This window comes from Peromyscus maniculatus, chromosome 11 (assembly GCF_049852395.1).
Source record: "Peromyscus maniculatus bairdii isolate BWxNUB_F1_BW_parent chromosome 11, HU_Pman_BW_mat_3.1, whole genome shotgun sequence".
Taxonomy (NCBI): Eukaryota; Metazoa; Chordata; class Mammalia; order Rodentia; family Cricetidae; genus Peromyscus; species Peromyscus maniculatus.
Window position 1 is genome coordinate 64,295,111 of NC_134862.1, and position 24,047 is coordinate 64,319,157.

The 24,047-nt window shown below is 38.2% G+C and overlaps 1 protein-coding gene across 2 annotated transcripts in view; it reads right to left on the reverse strand.

Moving 5' to 3' along the window:
- Positions 1-24,047, reverse strand: part of Xpr1 (xenotropic and polytropic retrovirus receptor 1) — a 164,011-nt gene that overhangs the window by 29,327 nt on the left and 110,637 nt on the right. For both annotated transcript variants that reach the window (XR_013043343.1, XM_042258340.2), the window contains exons 8-11: positions 16,475-16,665; positions 16,120-16,299; positions 8,511-8,682; positions 7,185-7,379 (exon numbers count right to left, since the gene is read on the reverse strand). Coding sequence is in view for 1 of the 2 variants with exons in the window: in XM_042258340.2 (XP_042114274.1) it covers positions 7,185-7,379; positions 8,511-8,682; positions 16,120-16,299; positions 16,475-16,665 (738 nt within the window). In the remaining variant the exon portion in view is untranslated. The remainder of the gene's footprint in view (positions 1-7,184; positions 7,380-8,510; positions 8,683-16,119; positions 16,300-16,474; positions 16,666-24,047) is intronic.

Here is a 24,047-nt window from a genome sequence, read left to right on the forward strand (position 1 = left end):
CTTTGCAGGTGGTGGAATTACCCTTTGGCAAGCTACTGTGTAATGTTTCATGTACTGCACCTACAAAATCTATTATAAACTTGTTACACTGTTTATTTTCTTACTATATAGTGCCATGAGCATGTATTAATTTTTCCCAAATTCTCTACTTATGCTAGTTGTGGAAATGGATTTACTAGAACAAAAGATATATATTTTGGTTTTCCAAGACAGGGTTTCTCTGTGTAGCCCTGGCTGTCCTGGAACTCATTCTTTAGACCAGGCTGGCCTCAAATTCAGAGATCCACCTGCCTCTGCCTCCTGAGTGCTGGGATTAAAGATGTGCAGCACCACACCCAGCGAAAAGGTATATTTTTAAGACTCTTAACAAAACAACCAATTACCTAAGAGTGAATGTTCCCCATCCTATACCTTTGCTCACTGTGAGCATCATTGCTCTTTCATCAAATACTATTTTAACTTGTATTATCCTGCTATTAGTGTACTGAAACACTGCTCATGTGTTTATTCTGCAAAATTATGTTTGTGCCCTTTGCCAGCTAAGGAATAAATTTAAATTGTTTTCCATATAATGGTAAATTAGATTATAGCTGAAGAATATTTATTCCCTTCAGCCCCTCTTTATTTCCAAGGCAAGAATATTCTTTGCCTCAGTGATGTTTGTTGGGTTTGGTGACTGGCTTTAGCATCAGAAAAGAGACTTCTTTTGGATCTGCCGTGTGACTTCCTCTGGCTAACAAGAAGCAGGAAGACAGCAAGTAAAGAAGCCTTGCATGTATTTGTGCAATAGGACTTGCTTTCCTCACTGCCGTGTCAGGAGACTCCTGTGCTAAGTGCTGCTCCATCAGGTGAGGCTCCAGAATGAACACACCCGGAACAGACTCACCCCCAAATGACAGTGAGAGCAAAGCCCAGGGAAGACAGTTCCGCAGAAGCAGTCCTAGCAGATGAGCTCAACCTATCCCAGTCACTTTCCAGCAGACCCAAAGAGGCTCAAGCAAGAATACACTGCAGTTTTTATGTTACCAGATTTTGGGTTGGTTTACTATGTAGCAACAATAGCTGATGAGTGAAATCTCTTCTGCTCCCTAGAGTACCACATATAGTAGAAATAAGGCCTTATAGTTTATTTCCTCACTTATTTTTTCTGTCTTTTCTTTGCTAAAAATATGTAGACACAGCCGGGGGGTGAGGGTGGGGGTGGGTGGGTGGGTGGATGGGTGATGCATGCCTTTAATCCCAGCACTCAGGAGGTAGAAGCAGGTGGATCTCTGTGAGTTCGAGGCCAGCCTGGGCTACAGAGTAAGTTCCATGGCAGGCTCCAAAGCTACACAGAGAAACCTTGTCTCAAAAAACAAACAAAAAGTAGACATAATAGTTCATTGTTTTTCACTGATAGCATCAATATAAAATTGTATGCATAAATTAAAATAAAAATTAAACATTCTATCAAGTCTCAAATTTCTCTCTAATCAGGTATTGTTGTGTAAGTTGAATTCAAATAATTTTCACCTTTGCTTCCTTTTAGCATCAAAAATCCTATAATTCTGAGCAATAAAATATTACAGATGATTTAAAAACTTTAAACTATTATACGTGAGTGTTACTAAAGCAACATAATTTATATAGAAATGCTGTTTTCATGAGTTTTAAGAACAATTAAGATAATCAATGTGACAAAATGGTATCAAGGTGTCAATGTGTGTGTTACTTTTTAGAAGTATTTTAAGTTAGAAAGAAGGTAAAAAGGTTTATTCAAAAAAATTTTATATATAAATCACACATATATATCACACATATAAATTTATAAATTTATATACAGAAACAATTATAGCATTTGAAAATCAGCACAATGATAGCAGAAAATGACAAAGAGCATTTATTAAATTACTAATCAGAAGGAAACAATATCTTATTTTTGGTTTTCTGGTATCAACAGGTCTTTTAGCCAATCTTGTCTAGATAGATTATAAAAACAATTTTTCCTGATGTGAGGAAATTACAACTGAGTATATTAACTTTCAAAAGGGTTAATGTTTTGAGCTACTTTAAATAGTAACACAAAAAAATGAGAACATTTCTCCAAATGAGTTTTTTTTAATTGAACGTATGTCTTTTAAAGCTAATGGAACAAAAATTTCCCCAGAGAATTAAAAAACCACAATTACTGTTTCTATTATAACATGAGAAGATGAAAATGTGGACTAGAAGCCTATTATTCAGGGTAGCAAGAGGACAGCAACTGGCTGTACCCCAGAGAAGCAGCACTTGAGGACTGTGTGTGCTCACTCTAAATAATGAAGTGGCTACTGCCCGGAAGGCACCGACTGCTGCCTAGGAAACCTCCCTGGGAGGCTCAGCACCCTTCAGAATGCACAAAGGATCCAGACGATGGGCACCAATAACATGGATGTAAATGAACTTGAGAGACAAACTATTTCAAAAATTTTATAGCAAATCTCACCCTGCCCACAAGTCTCAGGAAATGTGAAGTATAAATACCCCTCAAATATTTACATGAATAGCAAGGTTCTAACTCCACTAAGAACTTAGGAGTATTACAGAATTTTAGAAGCTACAAATGCAGTATGATCTAATGAAGTACAGCTTGTCAGAAGTAATAACATCACGGCCTCTCTGCTATTATAGTTCCCAAAGACTTTTCCTTGCAAAGTCCAGAAACCTCAAGGAAACCAAAACCCATTTCAAACACTTTCCCAATTCCAATCCCAAGAAAACACTTGGAGGAGTTGTTTCAAATGTGTAATGAAATATAAATTTTTAAACACAGAGATTAGCTGCTAGCTGAATTCCTTTGTCTCTAAAAATCAATGACAGAAAATAAAATGTCCTGAATTATTCCAAATGTGCTTCTTTTTTAATACAACAAAAGAGGCCTAACTAAAATATTATCATGATTAATCTTCCTAAACGGGCTGCCTATAACCTCACCTTCTAAAAAATGATTCTAGGTTCAGGGTTAATGCTTACACCTCCATTTTTACAAATCATGCAGCATAACATAAGAAACAACCTTTGTAACACTTTTGAAAGTACACTTAATATAATGCTGTTACTATGGTAACCCTGGCAGGCTAGTTCTTTGAAAAGACTCAGATCTGAGTCTGAACAAGGTTATGTCATGATCTTTTACTCTTCTTTCCTCACAAATGTAGCTTTTGTAATAGCACATGCACGCTATAGAAAAGTACATAATTAGTCACTTTGAATTGATTCTTTTGACTCAGTAATTATTTCTAAAGTCTGAATTTTCTTACAATACTATCCGAGAAAATCAAAGAACTTAAGGCTGGGGATATAGCTCATTGCCTAGTATGCATGACTCCCTGAGTTTGATGCCCCATTACCACATAAACCTGGGTGTTGATGCACATTGCTGCAATCCCGGTACCCAAGAGGGAGACAGAGGCAAAGGGGACCAGAAGTTCAGTCATCTTTGCTACAGAGTGAATTTGAAGTCAGCCTCAGCTATGTGAGACCCTGTCTTTCTTTTCCAAGACAGAGTTTTTCTGTGTAGCCCAGGCTGTCCTCAAACTCAGAGATCCACCTGCCTCTGCCTCCTGAGTGCTGGAATTAAAGGTGTGCACCACTACTGCCTGTTGTGAGGCCTTTAATCACAGTTCAAATGCTTTTTGCTACAAAAATTTAGTGATATATTCAATATGTAACAATTATAAAATATTTTTTAAAACTTTAGGAATATGATCAACATACATAAAAATGGTCTCTCTAAAGAGTGCGTTCTCTCTTCTTGACTTAAAAATCTGACATGGGCACATGAACTGTGCTCAGTGAGAAAGCTGCTATACCACATGAACTAAAGGTCAAAACCCTTCCTGATTGACACTGGCTCTCTGTAACCCTAAACACAAGGTCCTAAAAGTTTCCCTCAGGAATCTTTGTAAAGGAAAGTGCACAATAGCAGCACTGGTCAGCAAATGGAGCTATTCTTTCATTTTCCTATCCATCCCATTTATGTAGCCTATCAGTCTATAATGTGATTTCATGTGCAATTCTTACAATAAATTCACGAAGTAAATAGATATAGGTAAAAATACAGCTTTGTGTGAAACAGAAACAGCCATGACAAATGAGGCCAAGGAAACAGAAGTAGGAAACAGAATTGAATCTACCCTCCAAATGCAAGGTGAGGCTGGGATGAGCCCAGAGATACAATACTTGCCTGGCACACCACACACAAGGCCCTGAGCAGGATACTAGTATCACAAAAATAAAAATAAAGAGCCAGGCATGGTGGCAGCACACATCTACAATCCCAGCACTTGGGTGATAAAGGCAGGGAAATCGGAAGTTCAATTTCATTCTTAGCTACATGTCGTCTGGACATTACCTTTCATCTGTGGCCTATCAGGCTGGGTCAGAGATTTGTACTGTGTGCTTTTCTGGTACCCTGTTTATACAAAATAGTACTCTATTTTGATGTCTTTCAAAACATGTAGTTTCAAACCCCCATAAAATTTACCATTTTAACCATTCCTCAGTATATAGCTCAACAAAGCTCAATAATTATAAAACAGAAGTGGAAAAAATTCTCTTATCACCTTGTAGTGAAAGGATATAATTTTTTACATATATATGTAGCAGATATGCCAACAACTATAAATATATATTATATCAATGTAAAACTATATCACATTAAAACATAGTTCAATAGGAAATACATCTATATTACCTATTACAGAACTGCTTCATTTAAAGGTAAATTATGCTGGTTCACCTTCTCCAGCTCCCCGTAATATTGGGGATGGAATAGATACTTCTACATATGCCACTGTGTAAATGCAGAAGGAGGCAGCTCTCCTTCTACCATGTGGTACTCAGGGACTGAACTCAAGTTGTCAGGCTTGGCAGCAGATGCCTTTACCTGTGAAGCCATTTTTCTGGCTCATCCTAGACTTCTTTGTACCTATTTCTTGATTTAAAGGGTCTCATACACGCCTAGTTTATGTTGTGGTGGGAATTAAATAAACACAGGGCTTCCTGCAAGGTGGCTGAGCTACATCCCCTGTCCATTATACTTCTTATTTTGAGACAAGGTCTACTATGTTGCTAGGCTTGCCTGAACTCATCCTGTAACTAACGCAGGCCTTGAACTTGTGATCCTTTTTGTCTCATTATAGGTCTTTGTATAAACTGAGGTTCCCAGGGGGGAAAAAAGCCAGACTTGTGTTAAAAGATTCCTCAAGGCTGACTGGCTGAACTTTGTGATTGTGGATAGTGCTGAAGACCAGAGCCAGACTACCTTGGATTGTCTTCAGTCCCTTTAAAAGCCATTCGCTGTCCACCCCTGATTCTGAGCATCCCTTTAAAATGTACTCTTTGTGTGTGTGCAGAGTTTGGTATCAGTGTCTTCCTCAGTCACTCTCCCTTGGTTTCTGAGACAGTGTCTCTGACTGAACCTTGAGCTCAATGATTTGACTCAACTGTCTGGTGAGCAAGCCACACAGATCCTTCTGTGTCTATCTCCCCAGAGTCGGGATTACAGGTGCCTGCTGCCAGGCCCAGCTTTTAAATAGGCTCTGGGACCAAACTCAGGTCCTGAAGTTTGTGCAGCAAGCATTTTCCTGAATGAGTTATCACTACAGCCCTAAAATGTATTCTTAGCAGAACATTAGCTCCTACCAATCTAAAAGCTAAAAATGTTATCAGACAACATCCCAGACCTATACAGACTTTCCCTTGGTTTGCTGTAGCCTGCCTACTTGCAGTCACCACCAATGTACTCAGTAAATACCTTGATTTATGGTTTTCTTTGTTCTGTAGTTGTAAATTCTCATGTAGCCACTTCCAGTGGAACATGTCTTTCAGGGCAATCTGAATCTGTGCTCCCAGGCTATAACCACTTACGTTTGGCTAAAGAATAAACTATTTTCTGAGGTGAGTGCTGTATTTGTGTCAACATCACTAGCAGCCCAGGTGACTGTCAGCATCTCAATAAATGTATTACTAGTATAAAATATTTACCCCAAATAATGGTGCTCATTTTTACCTAAGATGAGAGGCAAGTGTTCCTGATAATTTAGTAAGATAGGCCATAAAGCATCTTGCATCAGATTAGTTGTCAAATTTATAAATTTGACAGTAATAACTGACTAGTGTCATTCCTCAGCAAGAATTAAAATTATGGGAGCTTTGGGGATGTGTTTCCTTCACTGAGGTATTCAATTAAATTCTATCACTTAACAAGGATGGCCATGTGGTGGCAAAATTATTGACTCCATTTATCAACTAGTCTAAGCACAGAACCTATATCACAGTGTAGATGCTCAGTGTAACATGCTCCACTGATACCAATCTCATGGTACTAACGGTGCCTTCATCGTTCATGACCATCAGACTACATGTTATAGCAACAGCAGTTTTGTACCACTGAATTAAGACTCCCAAATACAGCCTCACAAAAAAGGTTTCTGAAAACAATTTACCTGAGTATTTAAAAAGCACTATACTGATTTCCATTAGTCACATTTCTTTGCCACCTACGGATGAGAAATTGTAGTATCTAAGGTGTGGGCTGATATTGTAATGTGTTTTAGTAAAAGGAAGTGAATTCACTGATTGACAGTTCTTGGGAAAAGGTTAAAAATTCAAAAGGAGTATCTGCATGTGGCTCAGAACTTAAAAGCTTTTTTTCTTTCCTAACAGAAGAGCAGTAGCAAGTAATAGCAGGTTGCCATGGAGACGAGAAACTAGAGGGATCAGAGAACTCAATTTGCAGTTAAATGGGCTGGAAACAATCCTTACTAGTTGGTGAAGGAAAATGATTAAAAATATACTTGATTGCCAGAGGGAATCTTATTCACCTAGCCATTTCCTAACCTCATTAATGAACAAGGAGATCTTAAAAAAAAAAAAAAAACCACTAATAAAAACCACTAAATGAAAGCTCAAGGCATCCATAGGTTAAACCCACTGAGCGTAATTCAGGATTTCAAACATTATCACAATTCTTCCTATCTGATCGACTGTGATTCTTGTTAATGATATTTGCTAATATACAGCGAAATGAGACTAAAACTGTGTTCAAGGATAAACCATGATAGCCAGGGGCTGGAGCTTCAGTGGAAACCAACAGCACAAATGGTCATGTCCAGGGCAACAGATTCAAGGAGCAACAGCTCAGATTTAAAATCTCAGCATACCTTTGTGCGTGCTGTAGAGGGCTGCAAAGGTCACGGTGAAGAAAGTGGTAGAGTATTTGCCAGCATTTACTAAATGAGGAAAGGCCCTTTTCGTGTCCCGGTACCGGCGCAGGCACTGGATGAAGCGAAGCCAAGCAGGAATGCACTGAACAACAGCTCGCACACCGTATGTGTATTTGTGGCAAAATTCTGGTTCTGTGAAGATTTCAAAGAAGAAGAAGGAAAATAAAATCAGAATTCAAAAGAATGAATTGTTCACAGCATTTAGTCACACAGTCCAACTACCCATCAGCACGCCCATACAGTCCAAACTGACCCTGTGGGTTCGGTCACATGCAGCTACTGCTTGCTCAAGCTTTGCAGTGGTGGAGAAGCCAAGGAGAGAAGGTGCAAACCAGAGGGACTCCTGGGAAAAATCTGTCCTCTCAGACTTCTGACTATCCTAGAATTATTTTTTTTCAGGTGTAATAAAACTATAGGAAAAAGAGTCTATGAATCAAAGGAAGAAAAAAACTGCTTTGTTCTACGACATTAAATATGTGAAAATCTACAAAAATCGCAAGTACCCAGACAGTGCTGTTACTATAAAAATATACTCGAGTACTTGTTCTACGGCCTCCCTTTTAATCAAGAACAAGGTAGGGTTCATTATTAATTGTTTCCTGCTGCTTTGTTGTTTGTTTTTGAGATAGGCTGAAATGGGACTTACTACCTATGGCTTCAGCCTCCTCAGTGCTGGGGCTGCAGGTTCATGGTAGGCTGCCACACCCAAGTTTTCATTCTTTTTTGTGAGTCGATGCTGTATGATCTGTCTATTAGACCTTTGTTATGAATGCAAACTTCCTAACTACACAGACTTGGCATTCCCTAAGAGTGGGTAAGAGCAACAAGAAAACTAAGGTTTCAAATAAGATTTCTAAGCAATCTACCAGGACTTTGTCAAGGCACTTGACCTGATTCTAAGCAATCAGTACTTGGATCACTGGTACATACAATGGTATCCTGAGCATTTCTGTGAGGACAAATTGCTGGCACTCTAGCATTTGTGATACAGCTACCAACATATAGGAACGTTGAGAAGTAACTGCTGAATTCTTAAGTGTAAGTTGTAAATTTCTTGGCAAGCGGATGGCTAAAATAACACAATTTAAAAGCCAAATTATTTCAGATAAGGAGATTGCTAACAGAATGCCAAGCACATTTAATTAAATTTATAATGCTATTGGATGAGTTTTCACCATGACCTTAACTATTGCAGTTATCATTCCCAATATTTCTTGGTTTATGCTGGCAATTCAGCAGTGTGAATACAAAAATCATACCTACCTTGTGGATTACTTGGCAACAGGCCCTTATTCTCATCCCATTTGAGCTCAAAACTGTAGAAGCAGATCATATACTCCAGGTCCATGAGTATCACTGACAGGCTGTTCAGCTGATCGGCCAGCCAGAAATCAGCAAAGCCTACCTTATGGAAGGGAGCTGTAAATACTCGAAACTGAGAAAAAGAAAGAAAAAAAAAAGAGAGAGAAAACATAGAAATAGGAAAACTTATATTCAATTCTTATATTCAATTTCAGTTTCTGTCTGACCATTCAGAGTGACTGCTGATAAAAAGGAAACCAATAGAGCACAGATGTACACAAAGCCCAGGCAACCAAGGCTAGATTAAGTAGTGGTAAAAGAAGGAGCTGAATGCAAACTGTAAAGAAAACAGTGTGCCTGTATGAGTGTGCGGGGTCGTTGGTACAGGTAAAAACAGAAATCAAGAGGAGGGAGAATAAATTAGGCGCAGTGGATCATTCCTGAAAGCCTAGCACTTAGAAGGCTGAGGCAAGACTGCCACAAGTTCGAGGCCAGCCTGAGCTACAGAGTAAGACCCTGTCAAGAAAAAAGTGTTGGAAGTCCAGAGAGGAAATCTAGTATTAGGCTACAAAGCGAATTTACTGGACAGAGGAGCACTTGCTAACTGAACACAAGGCTCTTCTTTGTCTGTCAGTCAGGCAGGGAAAGGTGGTTATATCATCTGAGGCACGCCACATTCTCTATTCTAGATGCCATTCTTTTTTTTCCCCTCTGAGACAGGGTTTCTCTGTGTAGTTTTGGTGCCTGTCCTGGATCTCGCTCTGTAGACCAGCCTGGCCTTGAACTCACAGAGATCCACCTGGCTCTGCCTCCCGAGTGCTGGGATTAAAGGTGTGCGCAACCACTGCCCAGCCCCTAGATGCCATTCTTACAGCATTGGGTTTCAAACCCAACACCTTGTGCCTAACTCAAGCACTCTATCACTGAACTGCCACCCCAGTCTATGTGATATTTATTTCCCTAATGTAGTGCTAATGACTTGTTAATGCTGGAATTTCCCCACAAAATCACCTCTCTTACCACTGTCCTGAAAATGATAAGTCTAGTCAGCAAACACATTGAACACTAACTTATAAAACATATTTTCTTGCCAGGTGGTGGTGGCAAAAAATAAAATAAAACAAAAACAAAAAATTTCTTAGAGTTTATGGAATACTACAGCTCAATCTTTATAACAACTCTTCTTAAGGGGAGTAGGTTGAGACAGGCCTCACCATGCAGCCCAGGCTGGCCTCTAACTCGAAATCCTCCTACCTTTATACACTAGTGCTAGGATCATAGGTGTGTTCCACCATGCCCAACTCAATTCCAAAGCTAGGTAGGACTGCTATTCCCATTAAACACAAACTCATCTTGGCTTGCTCTGCATCAACTTGTTATAACTGCTAAGAGAAATTCTGGTATTGCAGAGAAGAGAAGAATCAGACACTAATGCTGTCACTAGGAATAAGCTCAAGTTGTACAGAGTACCTGGCTGACCCTGTCTGAAGGAGTATGGATGCAGACAGCTTTTATATTTATCCTGTCAGACTCTCTTAATTTTATTATACAGAAGAAAATGTATAATAATAATAATAATAATAATAATAATGTACTTATCTGCCAAAGTAGCAATTTTGAAAATGAGTCTAAATTTCTAGCTCTCTAGATATATAGCTGTATTTATTTAGTAGACAAATTTAACCTGGGAATCTATGGCAACCCTCTTCTCAGATGTGGCTGGTTCTTTCTACCCACTCCATAAGCATTTCTCTTTAGAGAGATACATGATTTTAAAGTATGAATCAATCCTGAGTGCCATCTATAACAGATACTTTACTAGAACTAGACCAGGAAACAATAATACAGGTTTTGAGATATTGGTTTCTGGAGCTGGTATCTTTGGGTTCCATGACTTATTCTCTTGATAGCTCCCTTATATTTTGTTGAGTCCAAAAGAACCAGGTTACAAGCTATACTATAGCATTATAAGCTCCAGATAGAGGACACTTCCTTATAGGGAAGAGGAAGAATGAGGTCTTAGCAATCCATGTATGAACAGATTCTGGTGTGAGCCTTTTGTAACATTTTGAGATTTTCTAGGATGTAGAATAGACTTAAATACTTCAAAGAAACAAAGGCAAGAGGATAATTTCCAATATAATACCAAAGGATCAGAAAGTTTAAGTCTCGGGGTTGGGGATTTAGCTCAGTGGTAGAGGGCTGCCCTGGGTTCGGTCCTCAGCTCCGGAGGTGGGGGGGGGGGGGGGAGAGAACCAGAAAGTCTCTAGTAGTTGACTTTTGCAAAACTGGCAGCCTGAGGGGAATGGATTCCTCCTGACCCGAGGCAAACTTCCATTACTCTTTTATTGCCAACCCCATCTTCAAAACCTGGCTAGTCCAGAATGTTCCTAGAAGTGCAGCACATGCATGCAATGCAACAAGAAGTAAAGGACGGAGGCATAAGACTCCAAGAGGAAGGAACTGATATGGAAATTTAAAAAAACTGAAATGAAGGGATTTTTTTCAGAAAAAGAAAGAAGATGAAAAAGGGAGGGAAGAGTAAATGTTAGTCATTTCTGCATTTAACAAAGACTTAACTATTTACTATATGTCAAGCATTGTGGAAATGTAAATAAAACATAGTCTCTACTCTCAGTGGCCTCAAAGGCTTAGATGACCCACAGTTCAGTTGGGCAAATAAATACACAGAGATACAATAATAGCACCCTGTGACAAGTATATCAGGGACACATTAAAAATGACACCCTAGAAAACAGATGGGAACAAGCAGTTCTGTCAAGAGGGAGGACAGGTCATACTTAACTCTGACATTTATACACAATCAACTTCATTCCAGATTTATCTGAATCTTCCTCCTAAATGAGTATCTTCTAATTCTTCTTTTTCTATTCCAGCCAAAGCCTTCCAAATTCTCTACCTCTACTCTGATTTTGATGAAAATGATAGATTCCATGGAGTAATAGCATTATGAAACCTAGAATTAATTCTGAATGTTTAGTCAGATGTACAAAAGATACCATTGGTAAGTTACTGGCCTAGGACCCAGCATTTTAGATACTGGAAGATTTGCTATCTTTAGGAGCTATCTTGGGGATGGAACCTAAGTTGCCATGTAGAATTTATGATAGCTATACACTATACTTAGTGTGACTGCTTATTCTGATCTCACAAAGGAACAAATGGCCCAATATTGATGGGATGTTGATGCCAAAAAAAATTTGGATTTCGAAGCATTTCCGATTTCAGATTAGGGATGGTCAACTTGTGCAAAGAATAAGCTAATATACACAAACAACTAAGAACATGAGGCTGAAGCTCTACTTCAAAAATTATTTTATGTGTACGGATGTTTTGCCTGCATGTATGTCTGTGCACCATGTGTGTGTCTGATGTTCTCAGAGGGCAGAAGAGGGAATCAGATCCCTTGGAATTAGAGTTACAGGCAATTGTGAACTTCCATATGCATATTGGGAACCAAATCTGGGTCCTTTGAAAGGGCAACCTGTGCTCTTAACCATTGAGTCACCTGTGGGGCGTTTACCCACCAACCCCACAGCTCCCCAGAGTTTTCTTGAGTGCGAGCAGCAGGAAATATTAGATAGAAAGATTTATTGCGGAGAATCTTGCGGAGATAAACAGAAAATAAAGGATAGCCTCGAGAGAGCCTGGAACCTATTCCAACGGGCCCTGTCTCTGCCCCAGGGTATTTATAGAGACGCCAAGGGTTGGGTGGAGCAAAAGACCTCCTCCCCCAGCACAGCCAAGTGCAGACCATCTCAGACACCTGCACTCAGGCCCGTGATCCTAATCATCCTCTATGCTGACCTGCTGGGTAAAGCCAGGAGGAACCCGAGAACGTGCTCCCACAGTCACCTCTCCAGCCCCCTAAGTTCATGTACATATACACATGATTTTACTATAGAACTAAAGATAATATTGGTTAAAAACTGATCTCTAAATGATATAACTAAGGACTCTGTTTTAAAACTTTTTGTTTGTTTGTTTTGAGACAGGGTTTCTCTGTGTAGCTCTGGCTGTCCTGGAGCTCACTCTGTAGGCCAGGCTGGCCTCAAACTGACAGAGATCCACCTGCCTCTGCTTCCTGAGTGCTGGGATTAAAGGTGTGTGTGCCATGGCCCAGTTCTATTTTAAATCTTCAGTTAGCTTACTGGAAGAATAAGGCAATGTTACTGTTGGAAATCTAGTTGGGGCAAATACAGATGTAAGAAAGAGACCTAATGGATATAAACAGACTGCACTAGATTAGACATATTAATATTGCAGTAAGTTAGTATCTTAAAGTTCTTAAGCTTTTTTTTTTTTGAATGGAAGGTGGCATAATGCAAATTTCAAGATCCCCTTATAACTATGAATATAATATATATTCCCATATAACTACGAACACAATAATAGTCTTTACTATCATGACTACACGACATATGTGTTTTTCACACTAAAAACTGAGGTGAAAAAAAGGGAAATAGCCATTTTATTTTAGGACAAGTCTTTAAAAAAATTTCAAAGAAATATAACTACAGTGAAAACATTCTGTTAATTTTCTGACATACATTATAGGGACTAATTTTATCAGTGAAGTTTGAATAAAATAAATTAATATGTCAACTGAATTTAAATGACCTATAAACAGTAACACTTTTGTTTCAGTAACAGTATTACAAAAGCAACAAATCAGTGTTTCTTTCTTCATTTCACTGCTTCTAAGAGAGCTTTTTACTAGTCTGTTACTCCTCTTATACATCACTGCTAGCCTACGCAATCAAGCAGTTTGCATTATTAACACACACTGCAGACACATACATAAACATCTACTCAACAGGGACCATTCTACTAATCAGAGGAAGTAGCCATGCATGAAATCACGGCTTTCTACTTAAACAAAGGATGCACTGGGGAATTGCAGACTTAGCATACAACATACACAACTATATCATCCTGATATTGCAAAGATTATCACAGTAAGCTTTCTGAATCTTCCAAAAAACCTCATTTAGAAATCATTTTCTAGCAAACTTAAGAGGTGGCACAGTGGTTAAAAATTTCTGCTGCTCTTGGGGAGGACTTGGGTTCAGTTTCCAGTACCCACATGGTAGCTCAGGGATCCAATGCTTTTTTCTAGCTTCTACAAGCACCAGCCACACATACATACACAAAGACACTCACATATACGAGATAAAAATAAACAAATCTTAAAAACTAAACACTTTATAGGGATTTTACATTTATAGGTAATCTAAGATAATACTTTTAGTATATTCAAGAGATAAATAATGGCTTTATTCTTTTCTTCTCCCTCTAAAACCCAAAACAATCCTCTCTCAAAAGCATGCCAATGCTGGGTTCTTGGTACATGCCTGTAATCCCAGAATTCAGGTTCCTGAGGCAGGAAGGTTGTAAGTTCAAGGCCAGTCTGGCCTACATATTAAATTTCAGGCTAGCCTCAGCTACATAATGAAATTGTATCCCTCACTCCTCTCCCCAAAACAAAAGCATTGTTTCCTAGGTGATAGTTTCCTTATGACTGACCAAGATATTCTTGTACATTTAAGATTTATACTCAGAAATCAAATCTAAATTTGGACCCGTAGTTACACTTAAGGGTCTTTTCTAATTTAATTTTTTTAAAAAGACATAGTCTTGTGGGTACTCTGGAACTAGGTACATAGTCAAAGATGACAACTGTGATCTTCCTGTCTCTCACTCCCGAATGTAGGGATTACAGGTTGTGGGTTACCATGCCCAGTTTATGCTATTTAAGGAAATCAAACCCTGGGCTTTTTGTATGCTGGGCAAACACTCTACCAACTGAGGTATATTCCCAGCCCTGAGCTTTTGTTGTCTTCCCCACTCCCAAGAGGGAAAAAGGAAGAATTTTAATCTGTAGTAAAAATCTAGGTAGAAAGTGAAATTCTCATAATAAAATTCAACTTTGGAAAAGTCAAGAAAATTTGGCTATCTTGTTTTCTTAGTTGCTATAAGCATTTACTTTCATTTAAAAACAAAACAAAACAAACAAATAGGGAAAGAAAGCTGTGTTTTAGGTTTTCAGGTTTTAGGTGTTGCATGTATGTACATACATGTATGTGAGTGCATGCATGCGTGTGTGTGTGCGCGCGTGCGTGCGTGCGTGCGTAAGTTCAGACAGGGTCTAACTCTGGAGTTCACTATGTAGACCAAGCTGGCCTTGAACTCATGGCAATCTTCATGCCTCAGTCTCCAGAATGCATGGATTATATGAATGAGTCACCAAATGTAGCTGTTTTTAGTTTTAAAAATTTCAACAAGTATTGCTAATCCCCTAGGGAAAAACAAAAAGCAAAGGAAATAAAAATCACTTTTTTTCAGGGAGGTATATTTATATGATGAAGAAGAAAAGAGAAGAGTATTACAGTAATTTTTTTTTTTTTTTCTTTTTTTGGTTTTTCAAGACAGGGTTTCTCTGTGTATCCCGGCTGTCCTGAAACTCACTCTGTAGACCAGGCTGGCCTTGAACTCACAGAGATCCACCTGCCTCAGCCTCCTGAGTGCTGGGATTAAAGGCGTGTGCCACCACTGTCTGGCTACAGTGATTCATCTTAACCACTATTCTTCCTTCTATTATCAGTTCTAATCTATAATCTAAGAAATATCTACATGAGGACATTCTTAATTGATTTCAGAAATAAAGCTGGCCTCATTTAGGAGGGCATCAACTCCGCCCGGGACTCCCTTTACTCTATCAAAAAGCAACACAGCTATAATTTCCAGGACATCTCTATCCTACCGTTAAAAAATTTTGAGATTAGCAAATAGGCAAAGACCACGCATGTGGCACACTTGCTGTAACTGACACTTAGGGGCTGTGGCTGGAAAACCACGAGACTGCATTCAGCCTGGGCTATATAAGGAGACTCTGCCCAAAAACTGAAAGTAAAAGCATATAAAACAAAATAAGTCACTACAAACAAAAATACAAGTTGGCATCAAATTCAGCTTGGTGGTCTGACAAAATATCCTCACCACTTTCAGAGAACCAATTGGTCCTAAAACAAATGGCTTGGCTAACTAGTCACAACAACTGGACGATTAGGAACAATAGTATCACTACTTTAATGAGACAGGTTCAGGTTGGTTTCAAATCTGGTATGTAGTTGAGAATGACTGTGGGCCTCTAATTCTCCTGCCTTTATCTCTTAAGTACAGAGACTACACGATGCCACTATGCCTGCCTTTCTTTTCTTTTGAAAGAAGCAAAAAGTTCTACGTATTATTATCACACTGGTTAATTAACCTGTGTAACAAAATAATAATCGTAATTTGCAAAATCAATTCACTAATTGGTCACTTTATAACTCATTTTAGAAGGAAAAAATGCAAAGCATTTCCCCAGGGCTGCCATGTTGTAAATTTTCAAGGTTATCCAGTATCTGTCAAAAGCTGGGTACCACTCATGTGGCACAATGTGAACCATGCATATGGGCTGTACAATTCAGCAGCCATGAGTGACCTTTGAGGAAGCCAATGACTAACACACTATTCTAAAAATGTTGCATAAGCCTTCTACACTTACCAGAAGTTTAAGCAGCCAAAATCTGGATTTATAGTAGAAAGTTTTGGTGGGGTTGATAAGAAAGAAGACCATAAATCCATAAAGGGCAAGTGGGTACACATAGATTGGGATGATACTAATTGGAGCAAAAAAGCATGCCAGAAGGCTCAGGCACCATAATATCCCCAGGAATCCAGCAATCTATAAAACACAGGGGACACAAAAAGAGAGAAAGTTACTTTTTATCATTACACAGAAAAACCTTTAATAAACAAAGAAAAACGATAAACAATCCACCAATCTTCAAGTGGAAGATGGACTTGAGTACTCATCTAGTCAGCTATTCAGTTATATTCACAAGACTGTGCTTCATTACCTCAAAGAGATGCTGATGAGACAAATTGTTTCTTGGATTAAGTTCAAAGATGAGGACATGGTTTACTCCAGCCTGTCTCCAACCATACGTGTTGATGCCCAGTAGAAAAAGGAATTCAATCAGAAGAAAGCCACCCCGATAGATTCTTATCAAGGGCCATACAGTTCTATCTGTTTCAAGTCTAAATACAGCTGAAAGAAAATGTATTGATTAGTTATAAAATCTACAATGTTCCCCTTAATTATCTTTATCTTTTTTCTTCATTCTCTGAGACACAGCCCTGGCAGCAGGTTTTCATTAAAAAAAAAAAAATCTGTATCTAGATTACTTTAAGAGTCCAATAAACTTGCCTATAGATTCTTTCCTCTTCTGCCTCTTTACGCTACAGAACTTCATTAGAATAGTTTCCTCCAAACTTGTTTTTTTTTTACCATTTTATCCCATTGTTCTATAAATTTTTTATTTTATTATTTATTTTTTTAAGCTTTAGTACTACAGAGTCAAATGGCTTTGAATGGTAAGACCAGCTTTAGTTTTTGTTTTGAGGCATGTAGTCCTGGCTGTCCTGGAGCACACTCTGTAGACCAGGTTGGCCTTGAATTCACAGAGATCCTCTGCTTCTGTCTCCTGTGTGCTGGCATTAAAGGCATGCGCCATCATGCCTGCCTGGTTGGTATAAGACTAGTTTTGTCAACTGGGGCTTCTCCTATGGTACCTCCTTTTTCAACATTGCTTTATCTCCCATTAAACTAGATACAGTAACGTCTACCTCACAGAGTGATCATAAAATGAAAAGATACAAAACACAAGAAGACAACGTGAGAATTTAAATGTCATATAAATAGACAATAGCTGACATATATGGAATGCTTAATATGATGGTTAGCCTTATTCTTGGTGCTTTTACATGTAACAATTAGTTTAAGTCATTATAATTGTTCTCTAAGTTAAAAATTACTATGTTCATGTTGACTGAGGAAACTGGAATACAGACAGGTTAAATAATTTGCTCAGGATCACTGAGCTGGTATAGGAGAGAGCTACAATGTAGTCTTTGGCTGTTCTGGCTGGCCTTGAATCTACCTGCCTCTGTGGGGATTAATGGTATTACCACCAGACCTGGTTGCAACCTATATAATTTTGTGCAAAGCCTGTGTTCTCAAGCACTATATTGCTCATATGCCCATACCAACTTTCAGCACCATCATTATTCTACAGCTTTCCTAGAATTATACTGTTTAAATGCCTTAGCTCTGCAAACTTGAGCTCTTAAAAAAAAATCTAGTTTCCAACTTACTTTTCCCAAACTCATCCTATAATACTCCCCAATGAATTTCATCTTTTAAAAAAGTTAGTTTTTCCCCAGTACCTACAGTGTTCTTTTATTTCATCTCTACAAATTATACTTACTTAATTTAAATAACCATGTATTATTTATTCTGCATTCTCTACAGTATAAAAATACTTACTAACTTAAAAATAATAGGGGAGAGAAAGTGTCTGCTTTGGAATCAAATACTGTATAAACCAGATATCAAATCCTAGGAGAATCAATTATTTAATTTAGAGTTTCTAGTCCTTAGTTCCCTCCTGGTCAATGAAAATATGTCTGCTCTCACACTGGATTTGATCTTCAGGACTGCATAAACCAGGATTACACATGCCTGTTATCCCAGCACTTCCGAGGTGGAGGAAGGAAGATCAGAAGTACACAGTAGTTTGAGTTCAGCCTGGACTACATGAGACCTCTTTAAAAAACAAACAAACCACAAAACAAAAACAAACACAGACTTTTACAAGCTTGTTAAGGTTAAATGTGAAGAACACATCAAATGCCTAATGTTTGACCCATTATCAGTGTTCAATATATGCTAGTTTCTATTAGTTGCAAAATAAAATATTTATACAATTAGTACTTATTAGATGTCTTTTTCACCCAACATCATCCTAAGAACTGGAGATTCAACAATAATAGACAAGATCTCAATTTCCACTTAACTTCTATCTAACAGTATAGCAGCAGAATAGCAGATTAAGACTCCAGGAGATTACACTGCCTTAAGGCCAAGGCCACTATCATTGGAATAAACTAGAGATGAAGTTCCCAGTGGCATATCAGACAGGGCTTTGTAGTACTTCATTTAATTTCAGCTTTAATTCTGATGTACGAACTAAGGTAATCACTTTAAAGGACTGTTCTAGTTGTTATGTGACAAATGGACCACAAGAGAACCAGCATAGAGTCAAGATGAGCTGGAAAATTAGACGAGTAGAGAAGCACATTTGTAGCTTTATGTCCTGAATCCTAAGCAAAGACCCCAGACATTACAAAAAACACAATACAGATTCCAAAGAATCCACAAGAAAACTGTAAGAGTTAGTAGTTTTGGCAAAGCTGCAAAAATACAAGGTCAATCAACACACAAAATTCAGTGTGTTTATATATATCAGCAATAAGCAATCTAAAAATAAAATTATGAAAACAATTTTTTTTAATTATAACAGTACCTAAAAGAATAAAACCAAGGAGGTAAAAGGCTCATATGTTGAAAGTGACAAAATATATAGAAATTAAAGTGGACTTAGGTATATGAGAAGAAATGCCATGCTCATAGATTAGAAGATTTGATGTTGTCAAGATAACAACAAATCAATCTACACACTTAATAAAATCCCTGTCAAAATTCTAATGGTCACTTTATTTTCAGAAAAAATAGAAAAGTCAAGCAATGTTGGGTAATGCTTGATATGCATAATTTCATTAATTTTTTACAGCAAAAACATACATTGGTTTTCTAGAGTGGATACATGAAGAAACAGAGTTAAATTAAGTCCCCTGTCTGAAGACACAGGGATTTATTCTCAGTAATCTGGCTCCAGAGCCTGACACTTAATAATGGGGCTATGTTACATACAAACTACCCTTGTCTGTTAAAACAAAACAATAACCCAAAACCCAAACAGAAGCCTGTTCTAAACCTTAGAAAGTAACAGTCCTCACAGTTGCCAAATTTGTCTTCTTTCTGTTGTTAATTCTTTTGATTAAGAATTTCATATATCCACATTATGTGTTTTGATCACACCCACCCTCAAGGCCTCCCCTATTTCCATGCTACATTTCTTTCTTAATTTCATGTGCTTAGCTTTTAAACTCACTACAACTGCTTAGCGCTGCCTTTACGGACATGGGTGTAGGACTACCTGCTGGAGCATGGGTAGCCTCTGTGGGAATACATCCCTCAAGAAAATGCACTCAGTCCACCAGCAGCCATCAATTGCCAACAGATCCTCAGCCACAGGCAGGGTTTCATGAGCCTTTCCCCATTCTATAGGGGATTCTGGATTACTAAGTCAGTTTTTGTTTTGCGAAAAATATTCAGGAATAAGGAATGTATGTATGAGAAGGAAGCTTCCTACATTCAAGTCTCTGCCTCCTTCCCTAGAGGCTACCATGTTAACAGTTTTGTCTATTACCTTCCAAGAAATTCTTCACATACTGAAAAATACCAAATTTAACTTTCAAAACAAAGCAACTAACCAACTACAATTAGCAGCATGCTGCATATGGCGATCCTAAAGCTTATTTTTCTCATTTATATCCTATAGTGGTTAGTTTTCTCATAAATACACACAAAAATCTCACTTATTTTCTAATGTAGGTGTTAAATACTATAGGAAGATGGAACAAATCATAAGTACACAGTATGATAAACTTCAACAACAGTGGACCAGGACCCAGAATACAAAACTGTGCCTGAATGACATCCTGGAGGCCTGGCTTTACATCTTCTTTCCAGCCATGGTAAGCACTCTTTTCTAAAATAATTTCTTATCTTCCTGTAAATTAAATCATACAACATGTACTTTTGGTGTCTGGCTCCTTTTGTTTACTTTTATGGTTAATTTTATGTTATATAAACCTCACTTTCATTTGCTTGGGAGATTTGTCTATCTATGTTCTTGTGTTTAGCTACATTTTATTCTTCTCACTGCTACATACTATTCCACTGGGTAAAAACATCTGTTATACTGTTGATGAACAGCTGGTAACACTGGGGTTGTTCCAGTTTGGGGACATTAACATAGTACAGTTACTAATGTTCTTAAATGTTTCCTGGTAGATAGATGTATGTGCTCATTTCTATTACTAGAGATGGATCATAGGTTAATATACAGTCATTTTTGGTAAATAGTGCCAAACCATTCTCCAAAGTGCTATACCTCCCTTTCATTTCCAGCACTGCTCCCCATGATATGCTATTGTACATGGCAACACACTCATTTGCATAGTTCACAGTCAGTGGCTATGTGAACAGTTTCTAAGATGTCGCTGTTATAAGCAACATGACAATAAATAATTTCTTTACCTTGTAGGAGCCTAGGTTGTAAGCTAAATTTATAAAAAACTAAAGTTAGTCAAAATTATTATAAAATATTTACATATACTACCACATTATTTTCAAAAGAGATTTCAACAATCAACAGTCTTATTAATTTACAAGTGCTTAGTTTATACCATTATATTACTGTAAATGGTAAACTAGTAAGTGAAATATGGCATACTGTGATTATTTCAAATTGACCAAAGATTTCCAGAAGAAAATTTGAAGAAAAAAAAAAAAACCTATACAACAAAAATTTCATTTTTACGAAACTAAAACTCTGGGATATGTGTTCTTTGTTTTTTGTTTTTGTCTTTTTTTCTGGCAAATTATTGACCACTGGACCAAGTTCCCTTGAGAAACCACAGCAATTATGCACATAATTTTTTCTGTGAATGCTCTAAGCAAAGACTCGTGCTTGTACATGCATTACTACTGCTGCGGTTCCCTCTGACTCTCAACACTGTTATCTTCTGAGTACCCGAGGGGAGATGAATAAGGATAGACAGCTGGCTTTATCTCTGGTCACCCTCCCCCTCACCAGTACACAGGAAGATCAAACAAAGAAGAGTTCCGAGGTTAGAACATAATGCACAATGCTAAATGTATAAATTGCATGCATTTCAAAAATCAAATGATCACAATAATACAGTCTATATTTATTAAAACCCCAGCTTGACGTAAATTAAGAAATAAAAAACACAAACATAAACCCTTTCCATTTAATTCATATGAAAAGAAAGACATTAGTTTCTTCCCTTGAGTTAAGCCGGTGAGGATAACACCACCATATACATCTTGGAAATTAGACAAGCAAATCCACTTATAAATGAGTAACAATATTTTCCTAAAGAGAGAGCCACATGTGCAGTCTATACTTGGTACTGATTGCTTTACCAGGCGTGAGCTGCTCTCAAAGCTGGACCATCACCCTGTTCTACTAACCAGCCTCTCCTTAGCCCAGGTGGATGTATTACCTCTCTGGTAACTCCCTCCCTCCTCCTATACCTGACCCTCATCCTAGAACAACTAAATTACTCTCTCTTCCCTTCTCTGGGAATGCTTTTAATTCCATCAACTTAAATGTCACTTCTTCCGCAGCATCTTCCCCAATAGTCTAATTAAAAATACTCAGTTGTCTCATTGTACTGCTTAGAACATTTAACACTTTCTATATTTTTGAGACAGAGTTATAGACAGCCCAGGATGGCTTAAGATAACACTGACCTCCTGATTTTCCCAGTTCCATTGCTAAATGCTGATTACAAGTATGCTACACACCCGTCTGAAACATTGATTTCATCTAGTTTTGCAGTACTGGGGATCTAACCCAGGAGTCCATTTATGATAGACAAACATGTTGCTACTGAGCTACACAACTCAACGCCCCCATCCTCCACAACTTTTTATGTATTACGACTCCTGGGAACCGGGGACACTGGGAGACACATCAAAGTGACTTGTGGATGGGCTGGGGGGACGACTTAGAGAAGTACAGTGCCTGTGCTACAAGTGTGAGGCTCTGAGTTTGAATCCTAGGAAGCCACATAAAAGGCGGGACGATTTTATCACATTAATCCGTAATGCCAATGCTCCAGCAACAAGATGGCAGACAGAGACAGGAGAACACTGGAAGCCCACAGGCCAGCCAGCCAGTCTAGCAGAGTAGAGGTGAGTAATAAAGAAACTCTGCCTCAAAACAAGATGGAATGATACTGGATGTGTCCCCTGACTTCCCACACGTGCCATGGCATGTGACTGCATTTGAATCCACATTTATGCAACACACACACACACACACACACACACACACACACACACACCAGATTTTAAAGTGGATGAACAAATAAATTCAAGTAATCCTGTAAACTTAAGGTACTGAGTTCATTTAATAGATGAGGAAATTGTTTTAGAAAAGCTAATGGTTGTCCATATAACCACAACAACTAACAACCAACGGTGGAAGTGGAACTGAAACTCAGGAAGGACTTTGTTCTTTTCATGGCAGCTAGCTTGATAATTAGGTCAGGGTTTGTACTGTAGAATTTTCATATATTTTATACAAGTAGACTATAATTACCCCATATAAACAGAAACAGTTACAAAATGATCATAAATCTCATCAATGCTACATTGTAAGCCATGGCTGCATAATACTTAGCAACTGGAGGGAAGAAGAACTCTCTCGATGTTTATGTTGTGAGCCTAGCCTTTACTGGCTGAGCCATCTCTCTAGCCGGAGAACTCTAATAATACAAAGGAAACATACTGTCAATAGGTAAAGTTCATGTAAAAGCCCTTACAATTTGGGTTATAACTTTATACTATAAAACAGGTAGTGCTGAGGAGAATGCTTGCAAGGAATAATGACTTCTGTACATCATTTAATTTCAACTCTTTATCTCGTCCATCCATTTAAACTTCCTCAATATTTTTTGAATTCTTATTATGTTCCATGTAATGTTCCAGTACTAGGGACAAAAGCCCAAGCACTGAGAAGTTTGGTATCAAGTCCAAACACTGTTTACAGGATAAGTGATATCCTGTCAGACAAGCATTCTGAAGAAAATTAATGTAGGCTAAAGGAACAGAGAGATACAGAATAGACTATTTGAGTGTAGGGTGACCATGGAAGGTCTCACTGAACAGACATCATTTGTGTAGAGATTTAAATGAAGGGAAAGAATCACTTAGACAACAGATGTGTTCAAATAGTAAATCAAAGTGAGTGAGTGTAGGGGAGAAAGCTAGGACAGGAAGTAAGAAATGACTAAGTGTGCAATGTCCTCGAAGGTTTGGATACCATAGTAAGGAATCTGAACTGTAAGAGAAACCATAAATAGATTTTACATATGGACATGGGCTGACTAAAGAAGCTGAGGAAAGGAGAAAGGGAGGAAGAAATCACCCCCCCACACACACACACAAACTTGTGGTCAGAAGAAAGCGATACTGGATGTAAACGAAGAGACAAGTTAGAAGCTACTGTATATTAAACAAGAAGTGACCCTTGAGACAAAGACAGTACTGATGGACGCAGTGGAAAGTGACCAAATTCAAACAGAATGAAGACAGAGCAATAGGATTTCTTGTAGGTGTTAGTGATAAAGTATGAGGGATGCTGTTTGGATCCTAAGTGTTGGCCGAAGCTCACATACCTTCGTCATGTATGATGTGTGCTGTTGGCTCCC